A 12,158-nucleotide genomic window follows, 5' to 3' on the forward strand; every position below is an offset into this window, starting at 1 on the left:
AAGCCCCGCATCGGGCTCTCTGCTCAGCCAGGAGCCTGCTTTCCTGCCCACCCCCCCCCCACACACACACCTCTCTGCCTATTTGTGATCTCTCTCTCTCTGTCAAATAAATAAATAAAATCTTTAAAAAAAAAAAAAAAGAATTTGCTTGAACCCAATATTTTGCTAAAGGGGTCACAGCTCCCAGGGCGCCTGGGTGGCTCAGTGGGTTAATCCTATGCCTTAGGCTCAGGTCATGGTCTCAGGATCCTGGGATCGAGCCCCATATTGGGCTCTCTGCTCAGCAGGGAACGTGCTTCCTCCTTTCCCTCTGCCTGCCTCTCTGCCTCCTTCTAATCTCTCTCTCTCTGTCAAACAAATAAATAAAATCTTAAAAAAAGAAAAAAAAAAAGGATCACAGCTTCCCAAATGAGGAAATGGCAAAGGCCAAGTTGCCTTCATTTCTGGGAGTCAATTAAGAAGGTGGTAAGAACACCATCTTTATTTATAATCCGTATGCCCCAGTGACAATAAATGCTTTTTAGAGATGAGTCACTGAATCGTGGAAAAGAAAATGTGGGACTGTAGGAGGTCTTCCCGTTGAGAAAAACTGAGTTTCCCAGAACATAGCTCGCAGACAATTTAGGGGGAGGTGTGGCAACCAACAATGGCATAGGGAACAGAGCTTCCTGACAGCCTGTTTCCCCTGTGCTCAGCAGTCCAGCGTCTTGGAGAGGCCTGTCCAGTTCCCCTGCTTTGTTCCCTGTGTGGAATACATTCTCCATTACAGAGACATCTGAGTGGTGAAAAATGCATGGAATCTGGGGACAGAAGACCTGGGCTCAAGTTGAATTTCAGCTTCATACTGTGTTTTTATTTTTATTTAGTTTTACTTATTTTTTTAATTTTTAAATTTTTTTTTAAGGATTTTTATTTGTTTACTTGAGAATGAAAGTGAGCAAGAGAGAGAAAGAGAGCACAAGTCAGGGAAGGGGCAGAGGGAGAGGGAGAAGCAGACTTCACATCAAGTAGGGAGCCCAATATAAGGCTCCATCCCAGGACCCTGGGACTGTGACCTGAGCCGAAGGCAGATGCTTAACCGAGTCACCCAGGTGCCCCTGTTTTGTTTTCTTTTTAAGATTTATTTATTTTAGAGAGATTGAGAGCCCAAGTGGGAAGGGAGGGAAAGGAAGAGAGAATCTCATGCTGACACCATACTGAGCGTGGAACCCCATGCGGGACTCAATCTCATCATGACTCTGAGATTACCACCTGAGCTGAAACCAAGAGTCAGGAACTCAACCGACTCTGCCACCTGAGCCCCCCCATACTGTGTTTTTAGGGAGGACCCCAGAACTAGCCCTAGCCTCTTTTCTTAAACACCCTAGATGGTGGGCAAGAGGATAAAGTAGCGGGTAGCAAGCAGCCTGTAAACAAGAAGGTGCTATGTATGTTTTTATTTTCTAAAATTTAATTTACTAGGCCATTTCTTCATCTAGAGAAATTGTGCACATGTGAGAAACAAGGATTCTTCTCCCTCTGGCAGTGATCCAGAAAAGGGAGTTGGCTCGCTAGAGCTGCCCCTGTGTGCCTAGGCTCTTCTGGAAACAGGGGGGCCCAGAAGTCATTTTGGTCACTCGCTTCCCCTTTTTGTAGGTAGATGGACTCCTCTTCTACCACAAGCAGACCCACTATAGCCCTGGAAGCACTCCTCTGGTGGGCTGGCTGCGCCCCTACATGGTGTCAGATGTTCTTGGCGTAGCCATGCCCGCCGGCCCGCTGACCACCAAACCGGAATATGCCAGGCTCCAGCTCCAGCAGATTATTGAGCATAAAAGAAGCCAGGAAGGCATGAAGGAGAATGTTGCACACAAGGCATCTGAGAACGGGTGCTATGAGTTGGAACACCTGTCCACCCCCAGGCCGAAGAGTCCTTCCCGTAGCCTGGACCCCGCTGAGAGCCTCATGGAGAACTAAACAGCATGGCTCCTTGTGGAATCACAGGATGGTGCTTCGTCCCAAAAAGAAGGCTGGGGAGGAAGATAGTGACAACATCAGGTTATTTCATTTTTGAGTGGACTTTCCAAAGCCACTCCAGCTGGATATAGCTTATCTCCTATCAGAAAAGAAATGCTGGCTCAGACCGTTGAATGAGGTTCCCAGATTGGGTGGTCTTTGGATTTGAGCAGTAATTTCTGTAAAAAGTGTAACCCAGATATTCACAGTGTAAATATAGGTAATTCTTACGAAAGAAGTTGTTTGTGGTTCTTAAACTTTAGCTGGTCATGCCCCTCCCCAACCTTGACTCTCCCCCCCCATCCCCCACCCTGCCCCAGGTACCTAAACCATGACTGTTCAAGTCTTGGCCCATTTCACTGTTTTTAGCACTTAAGCATTCTGCTGAGTTTCCAGTTGCTGCTGTTACTAACATCATTTTCTAAAAGGTCTTACCAGGAACTGCAGTTCTTGGTATTTGAATATGTTCCCTCTTCTGAGAAGTGTGATTTTCTTTGGTTTAGACAATGCCAGAGATAAAATGCAAATAGAGTTCATTCACAACTTCAACAAACACTGAGCCTTCCAGAAGATAAACCTTGTGCTGGGCCAGCAGTGATGTAGATAAAGGGGGTTGTGGAGATAGATAGGACTCAGACTCTGCCCTGCGGATTAACAATCCAGTGGAGGAAAGGAACCCACCAGCAGGAAGGTGAGAAGATTGCTTTAGGGCTGAAAGATGCAGAGAGCCTGGGGCAGGATAGCAGAGGGCATGAGCTCTAACCATAGAGGAAACTGGAGTTAGACTGAGGCTGAGGGCAGGATTGAAAGTGCTCCAGGGACAAGGAGAACAGGAGGAGAGCAGGAGTTTCTCACAGAGGCTGGAGGGTATGCAGCTGCTCCCTCTGGAGCAGGCCAGACTCGCTCTGGGACCTCAAACAGGTTCAGCATGGCTCAGACTTAAATGAGGGTTTGGGAGCTGCCCAGGAAGAGGCTGGAGAGAGAGAGGTAGGCCTGGGTATCAGGTTTTGGATTTCATGCCATAGAAGAACTTTGAGCAGGCCAGATCCATTCAGATTTGTAAACTAGGGCTCTTTGGCAGCAGTGGCGTGGAAGATAGCGTCTAAAACCAACCAATTCGTTTCTGTTCTGTGTTCAGGAAATGTGTCCCATTTCCCGTGACCTCAATCTGCAGCTCACACTGCTTTCCACCTTTCTAGGATTTCTTTTATTGGACAAAAAGAGTTCGCTATTTCACTCCAGCAATACTAGCTGGTGTCCTGTGGACAAAATATTGGAGGCATGCAGGTCAGATCTTTGTTTGACTGGCAGTTGGTTCCTTTGTGTTAATTCTGGGAACAGATCTGGGCAGAAGTTGTGGTTAAGTGGAGCCCGATGACACAAATGCAGCACACCAGTGGAGCTAGCCTCAACGCTGGGCTCTTACAGAGCTGCTTGAGCTGATTCTATAAAAATCAGAGAAGGAAGACAACCCTTCCCACCCCCATAATGATCCTGCTGGCTGCAGATTGAGGCATGCCTACACCAATACGCTCTTTTCTGAATTCCGGTCAGTTCTGCAACGGGAGCATTGTATTCCTGTTGCCAAGAAGCATGCTGTCAGCTGCCTAGATGCTGCATGATCTCCCCAAGAAGAATGCACTGGTCTGTGCTCTCAGCAAGCCAACTGCATCATTTCAGGAGTTGGGCATGCTAGCTAGTATCAGTAGAGACTTGGCTGGGCTCTGCTCAGAAATAAGCCAGTCTGGAGAGACTACTTCCACAAAAGGACACTCTTAGGAGAGAGATGCAGGAGCCACAGAACATACCAGGCAAACTTATTGCCAAGCATAGCTTGATATTGTTCAACGATAGCTTGAAGTATATATTTCAGAGGAGTGCCCCTTCAGAGGAGCCAGTATGATCAATCACTGAATGGCGTGTCTTCTGGTCGTATTTCTTATGAATTGTAAAACCACCTCCTGCCACCTCTTTCAAAGATGGCTACATCAATAAGTTGTTGTGATTCGGTATTAGCTTTCTGGCCACCCTTCCGAATAGTGAACAGTTTCTTTTTTGTGGAATGATCTCTTCCCCATGCAGTATGTGTGGTCTGGTGGAGCTGTCATCTAGGGGAACTGCTCTCCTTCAGCCAAACATCAGGCTCATGACTCAAGATGGACCAGTCACACACTCCTCACCAAGAATCTGTAATCCTGAGCAGAAGAACAAAGAAAGTGAATCTGCTGGAATTCATTTATTTTGCCCTTGGAAGGGTAAAGAGTGTTGCTTGTTCTTGCTGTTAAACCAATGAACACCCAGTAAATTCTATCTTGCTTAAATTAGCCAGAACTGATTTCTGGGCTTGCAACTAAAGGATCCTAGCTGATAACATCGCTCATGGCCTACCCCACTTGCCTTGGCTAGAGGGCCAGCTTGGCATGAGTTATCTAAGGACTACTAGTTGAGATCACCTATGTCATCTCAAGTGCCACTGGAATGCACGTACCTGGAAAAGACTAGGTTTTCAACCAGTTGCTGCAAAGTAAGCAGTCTTAGTTGTTTTACTGTTGACTCAGAAAGCCAAGCTGGGTTCTAATGCCTGCATCAAAGAGTTGGTGTCATCCTAATTCCCTTGTGTTTGATAACAGTTTGTCTATAATCACTGCTTTTTCACTAGTTCACTTCACACTCGTGTCAGAAATCTGACTTCTGTTCCTATCACTTTTGAGTGCTCTCATCAAGGGACTGCTGGTCCCCTCTTTTCCAAATATAAGGGACATTTCCCAGCCTTTCTCTTTTCTGACTTCAACTGTGTATTTCCTGATGCCTTCCATGAACTCTAGCCCTATCTATATATCTAACTCCTTACCAGCCAATCTCCCAGTCACCTCTCAAACTTGGCATGTCCCAAACTGAACTCATTATCTCTCCCCCACAGTCCCTCTCAGTCGTGCTCTCTTCCTGGGATCCTTGTCATTGTTAGTAGCATTTAGTCACCCCAGCTAGGAACGTAGGTATTCTGATGATTCCTGTCCATTTCTTACCTTTTACAGCTAGCGAGTCACCACATCCTTTAAACTCCACCTCTCTCTTCTCCATTTCCTCTATGACCCAAGACCTTAATTCAAGTCTTTCTCATCCTGGAGTACAGCCAGAGTTTCTTACCTAGTTTCCTGCCACCGATCCTCCTCATCCACCCTATCCACTCCTGCCACAACTGGCAGAGTGATCCTTTCTAAAAATGCATTGCTTCAAGGATTTCCCATTGCCTACAGGCTTCTCAACCTGCCATGCAAGTTTCTTCATGACCTGGGCTTAGTATATCTGTCCAGCCTCATAAATTACCTTCCTTCCTTTACTGCCTCCTCTCCAGGGATCTGCTCTACAGTTCCTTATACAAACACATGTGTTTCATGTTACATCCTCCCACACCCACCACCATGTCCCTCCTCACTCGGATTTCATTCATCTGGTAAATATATCTACACATCTTTGGAAAACTCCATTCAGCAGATACCTGGTTGAAACTTTACCTCTGCAGGTAGAATTAGCCATTCTCATGTTTGTGCCCTCCCCATCCCACTGCATACATCTCTCTCCCAAGTTTAGGGATAGTCCTCGAGACCATACTTCGGTTTAATAATTCTCCAGAAGAACTCACAGAACTCACTGAAAGCTGTTATACTTAGGGATAGAGTCTGTCACGGTGATAGGAAACAGATTAGTTAGCCTAGGGCAGAAATGCACGGGGACAAGTCCTGAAAGTTCCAAACGTGGATCTTCCAGGTGTCTTCTCCCAGAGGAATCATGGATAGCATTTATGTCTCTGGGACCTGTGTATGATGGTCCTCAGGGAGTACAGTCAACCAGAAAATTTCACCTGAGCCTTGGTGTCCCAAGTTTTTATTGGAGACTTTTCATTTGGATCTAGTTGGTGGACCTCAGTCTCCAGCCTCTCCAGAGATATAACTGATTACACATGATCAAAAGTCCTCCTTTCCCCCCGTCACACTGCTAGACTATCTGGTGTGGCCAAAGACCCCCCCAGGCCAACACAGAAACTTTCTCAGGACATTTCAAAGACTTGGAGGTTATTTCCTAGGAGCCGAAGACGGCAAAGGACAACTTCTCTTTGGCAACATTAAATTCCTTACTTCACACTCCCTCTATTAGATTGCAAGCTCCTTTTTTTCCCCCCAAAGATTTTTATTTATTTATTTGACAGAGACAGAGTGTGCGTGCGCAAGAAGGCTGAGCAGCAGGCAGAGGGAAAGGGAGAAACACGCTCCCCTCTGAGCAGAGAGCTCAACTTGGAGCTCTATCCCAACACCCAGGACCATGACCTGAGCCAAAGGCAGACACTTAACTGACTGAGCCACCCAGGCACCCCTAGACTGCAAAATCTTTCAGGTTCAGAAACCTGGTCTTACTCATCTTTAGCTCCCCAGTGCCTGGCCTGGATTAAAATGTCAGCTGGGTGAATGAAATGGTGAGCTGGAATGAGAAGGCAGTTTAAGGGACAGTCCCTTTTCTTTACTGCACAGAGGAGTGACCCTGGAGAGGTCACTGGAGTGGCCCTGGAGAGGAGGCTGAATGGAAGTGTGTGGTGGACAGCTAACGGATGGTTGGATATGCTGCAAGTTCTAAGAACAAGAACTATATTTAGTTCTCTGAATGTGCTTAAAAGGACAACTTAAAAACTTCTCATACACTGGAGGAGGGAAAGAAATGATCTTCATAGCTACAGATTTCCTCTCTAGTAAGGAAGTGAGCAAAAACCTCACAATACATATTTTTAAGCAGATGTGGTCATTTGTCTTATGCATTGTGATATGTGGGGCAGGAAAAATAGACAAAAGCCCTGAGATCTTGGCAAGAGTATGACTGCTTGTTTTGGTAAGATGCACTGATTTCTGAGTTCTGCCCTGTCTTAGGATTCTGTGATTACACCCAAATTTACTTTTTTTAAAGATTTTATTTATTTATTTTAGAGAATGCATATGCATCCGGGGGGAGGGGCAGAGGGAGAGGGAGAAAGTGTTTTAAGCAGACCCTGCACTGAGCACGGACCCGTTGCAGGGCTAAATATCACGACCTTGAGATCAAAACCTGAGCCGAAACCAAGAGTCTGATGCTTAACCGACTATGCCACCCAGGCACCCCTAGAACCAAATTAATTTTTTTCTTTTTTTAATTAATTATTTTTATTACTATATAATGTATTATTTGCCCCAGGGGTACAGGTCTGTGAATCCTCAGGCTTACACATTTCATAGCACTCACCACAGCACATACCCTCCCCAATGTCCATAACCCGACCACCCTCTCCCTAACATTCCCCCCAGCAACCCTCAGTTTGTTTTGTGAGATTAAGAGTCTCTTATGGTTTGTCTCCTTCCCGATCCCACCTTGTTTCATTTTTTCCTTCCCTACCCCCCCACAACCTCCACCCTGCCTCTCCAATTCCTCATATCAGATCATATGATAATTGTCTTTCTCTGACTGACTTACTTCGCTCAGCATAATACCCTCTAGTTCCACCCACGTCTTTACAAATGGCAAGATTTCGGGGGTTTTAATGGCTGTTCCATTGTATATATACACCACATCTTCTTTATCCATTCATCTGTTGATGGACATCTAGGTTCTTTCCATAGTTGGATTATTGTGGACATTGCTGCTATAAACATTTGGGTGCACATGCCCCTTCAGATCACTACATTTGTATCTTTAGGGTAAATACCCAGGGGTGCAATTGCTGGGTCATAGGGAAGCTCTATTTTCAACTTTTTGAGGAAACTCCAAACTGTTTTCCAGAGTGGCTACACCAGCTTGCATTCCCATCAACAGTGTAGGAGGGTTCCCCTTTCTCCACATCCTCGCCAGCATCTGTCATTTCCTGACTTGTTAATTTTAGCTGTTCTGACTGGCATGAGGTGGTATCCATTGTGGTTTTGATTTGTATTTCTCTGATGCCAAGTGATATGGAGCACTTTTTCACGAGTCTGTTGGCCATCTGGATGTCTTGGCAGAAATGTCTGTTCATGTCCTCTGCCCATTTCTTGATTGTATTATTTGTTCTTTGGGTGTTGAGTTTGATAAGTTCTTTATTGATTTTGAATGTTACCCCTTTATCTGATGTCATTTGCGTATATCTTCTCCCATTCTGTCAGTGTCTTTTGGTTTTGTCGATTGTTTCCTTTGCTGTGCAAAAGCAAGATCAAAAGCTTTAGAACCAAATTAATCTAAAATTTTTGTTTCCCCACCAAGTCCTGAGAGGTTTGGTCTTAGGTGTTGCTTTGGCCCTGTGCCCCTCCACAGCGGGTCAACCCACTGCAAGGCAGAGATGAGGAGGAGGGGGGCCTGGCAGAGCTGGGAGGCTGGCAGTAGTGAAGATGAATCTAGAGTGGCCTCAGGCAGCAAATATCTGAGGGCAGAAACAGAGCCCCTAATCTAGGATGTGTGCATTTGTTTCTCACATCCATTCCCAGTGATAGTGATTGTTTTGAGAAAAGTGAATTTTTATGTCTGTGTTGAAGAGGCAGAACAGTGGCCAGAGGCAGCCTGCAAAACTGGGGGATAGGCCTCACCATGGGGGCCCAGCCCAGAGGCATTCTCCTCATCCTCAGAGATGGTATGAAACCAGAAGAGACAAAATGTAAAAGCCAGAGAGCTCTTCTGGCTAAGACTTGGCACAGACCACTAGCATTTGTAGCGAGCTTCCTTCCAGCAGGCTGGCGGGGCCCTTCAAGCCTCTCCCTCTGCTTTTGCCCTGCAGGTTTTCTCCGCAGTCAAACTGGGGAAATAAAAGATGGAACTCCAGTCTGTCATTTCTGCTTCTCGCTGGCAACATAACAAAAGCTTTTGTAAGGGAGGAAGTTGAAACTGGTTCAGACAAGGTTCTATTTGTGGACTTAATTTATCCATTCTGCTCTGGACTAGGGTTAACACAGATAAGTCAGAGTGAAAGCAGCGTAATCAGATGGTACCTCCCTCTTACATTGAAAGATTTTTCATAAGCAACAGAGAATCCAAAGTAATCAAGTCAGTTTAGTATTCTTTGATAAAAATTGGACCTTGTTGGCTAGAAAAGGATGGATCCATTCTTTCAGCAAACATTGACTGAGCACCACCTACTGTGTGCAGTGTATCACACTAGGTCCTGAAGAAAGAGGAGGGACCAAGACATGGTCCCTGCCCCCAGAGAGCTTGTCTAGGTAGGAGAAATGGGCAAGGAAGCAAATAATTGTCATCAGAGTGTTAGGTAAACCCTAGACACAGGTGTCAGTAACATAGACTAGTGACTGATTGGGGTGTGTGAGTGGTTCAGTTGTTAAGCATCTGCCTTAGGATCGGGTCATGATCCCGGGGTCCTGGGATGGAGACTCACATCCAGCTCCCTCCTCAGCGGGAAGCCTGTTTCTCCCTTTCCCACTCCCCCTGCTTGTATTCCATCTCTTGCTGCTGTCTCTGTCTCTGTCTCTCTCTGTCAAATAAATAAGTAAAATCTTTAAAAACAAACAAAAAGAATAGCGGCTGATTAACCCATGATTTAGGAGTGGTGCATAAGGTGTCAAATGATAAAACTGTATGTGGAAAGAGACAGCTCATGTTCTTGTTTAAAAAGAAAAAAAAAAAACAGCTAAGAACAGCAGTAGGGAAGTATTTTGGGTAATAGGGGAAATGCAATCTACATGGGATATGATTTTTTCACCTTCCTTGCAGAGCACACCTTCAGTCATTCTAGTGGTGATAGATTTAGCCTATGAGTAAACAAGAAGAAAACGTTCCCCCTAGACATTGGTTAGCTGTTTGACCTCATTTAGCCTGTATCCATTTGCCTTTTAGAAAAAACGCAGTAAGAATCTTTGGGGGAGGGGCGCCTGGGTAGCTCAGTAGGTTAAAGTCTCTGCCTTCAGCTCAGGTCCTGATTCCAGGGTTTTGGGATCAAGCCCAGCAGCAGCATCAGGCTCTCTGCTCGGCAGGAAGCCTGCTTCCTCCTCTCTCTCTGCCTGCATCTCTGCCCACTTGTGATCTCTGTCAAATAAATAAATAAAATCTTAAAAAAAAAAAAGAATTTTGGGGGGATCTTTTATAGACAAAGTATGTGTGCATAACACAACACATCTTTTCTAAAGGCAGTAGACATTTTAGAACAATGTTTGGGAGGAACTTTGGATTTTATTTTCTCATTTTTATTTTTTAAGATTTTATTGAGCAGGGGTGCCTGGGTGGCTCAGTGGTTTAAGCCTCTGCCTTCAGCTCAGGTCATGATCTTGGGGCCCCAGGATTGAGCCCTGCATCAGGCTCTCTGCTCAGCAGGGAGTCTGATTCTCCTCTCTCTCTGCCTGTCTCTCTGCCTACTTGTGATGTCTCTCTCTCTCTCTCTGTCAAATAAATAAATAAAATCTTTTTAAAAAGAGAGAGAGAGATTTTATTGAGCTGGCCTGTTGTGGGGCTCAATCCCAGGACTCTGGGATCATGACCTGAACCAAAGGCAGACGATTAACCAGCGGAGCCACCCAGGTGCCCCATGAGCTTTGGATTTTAGAAGTAAAGGTGTTTCGGGAGAAAATGTTGTAAAATTCCAATCACAGCTTTGGAACTATCTCTTTTCCAAGTAAGTATACCTGGACAAATATAAGAAAGGCAGGAGAAAATGCAAGCTAGAGGTCTCAGAGTTAAGGTGGCTATCTTTTTAAGTGTTATTTCATTTATTTATTTATTTTTGTTAAGGCGGCTGTCTTCGCTGATTCAGTCATCCAACACATTTATGAAAGGCCTCTTTCATAAAGGTACCAGGCTCTAGATGCTGAGGGGTCAGGCAGTAACAAGACAGAGGTGGTTCCTGCCCTCCTGGAGCTTATAATCTAGTAGAGCAGACAGAGACTAGGCTGATGGACATAGAAACAAGGGCACAGTTAGAAACTGTGATTGGCTCTTTGATATAAACAAACAAACAAACAAACAAACAAATAAATAAATGGGAAAGAGAGAGCCATAGAATGTCTAATTCAGTTTAGGGAATAGCCAAGGAAGATCTTGCTGAGGAAGTGACTTTTGAGCTAAGAACTTAAGGATGAGTTCCATTTGTCTGGTGAAGAAGATGGGAGAGGAAGGGGAGGATAACCTTTCTAGACAGAGACCTGAAATCTTTGCTTTAAAAGCAAAAGACAAAAGTAAAATTCATAACACCCCTCCCCCCGAGATTCCCTCTTTGTCATTTATTTTTCACTTTCAGATTTCAGTTCATGTTAATTTGATAAAAATGTGATTTTGGGGGTACCTGTGTGGCTCAGTCAGTCTGCCTTTGGCTGGGGTCATGATCCATGGATCCTGGGATTGAGCCCTGCATCAGGCTCCCTGCTCGGTGGGCAGCCTTCTCCCTCTCTCTTTGCCACCCCCACTGCTTGTGCTCTCCTGCTCTCTCGTTCTGTCAAATAAATAAATAAAAATCTTAAAAAAAAATAAAAAATCTGAGGAAGCTATATCAATACATGTGGATATACCTTGATTTTTTAAAAAAGATTATTTATCTATTTATTTGACAGAGAGAGAGAGAGAGATCACAAGTAGGCAGAGAGGCAGGCAAAGAGAGTGGGGGAAGCAGGTTCCCTGCTGAGCAGAGAGCCCGATGTGGGGCTCGATTCCAGGACCCTGAGATCATGACCCGAGTCAAAGGCAGAGGCTTAACCCACTGAGCCATCCAGGCGTCCCGATTTTTTTTTTTTTTTTAAATAAGGATAATTTCAGCTATCTCATACTGCGATGGTGAGGTTAGATGAATGAAAGTCATGTAGAACAATGCCTGGCACATGGTAGGGACATAATAAATAAATATGAACTTAATTATTTCAGTGTATGGGTGAACTATAATTTATTTACTGAGTTTTCTACTGATGGGCCATTATATTGTTTCCAATCTTTTGTTGTTAGAAACCATTTGCATCTCTAAGATTTGATTGAGCAGGATGACAGTACCATACTTGGTTTTGTTGGCTTGAGCCTGTGGTTAAAGGCAAGCCTTTGTACTCTGATTCTCCTGAGATGACCGAACGGGAGCAAATCCAGCCAGCTCCCTTACACTTAGTTTTGTTACCCATGTGTCTGCTCGGAAACTTCCAAACATTGTCCTGTTAGGACTGTAATAGGCAAGCAGTTCTGGAGAACTGTTCCCTGAC

The 12,158-nt window shown here is 44.9% G+C and overlaps 1 protein-coding gene across 7 annotated transcripts in view; it reads left to right on the forward strand.

The window, feature by feature from the left end:
* SNUPN (snurportin 1) overlaps positions 1-2,230 on the forward strand; it is a 41,955-nt gene extending 39,725 nt beyond the window's left edge. For all 7 annotated transcript variants that reach the window (XM_032342381.1, XM_032342382.1, XM_032342378.1 and 4 more), the window contains one exon: positions 1,636-2,230. In XM_032342381.1, the coding sequence (XP_032198272.1) occupies positions 1,636-1,956 (321 nt within the window). In that variant the 3' untranslated portion in view covers positions 1,957-2,230. The remainder of the gene's footprint in view (positions 1-1,635) is intronic.
* The last annotated feature ends 9,928 nt before the right edge of the window (positions 2,231-12,158 follow it).

The sequence above is a fragment of the Mustela erminea genome, chromosome 5 (genome assembly GCF_009829155.1).
Source record: "Mustela erminea isolate mMusErm1 chromosome 5, mMusErm1.Pri, whole genome shotgun sequence".
Classification (NCBI taxonomy): domain Eukaryota; kingdom Metazoa; phylum Chordata; class Mammalia; order Carnivora; family Mustelidae; genus Mustela; species Mustela erminea.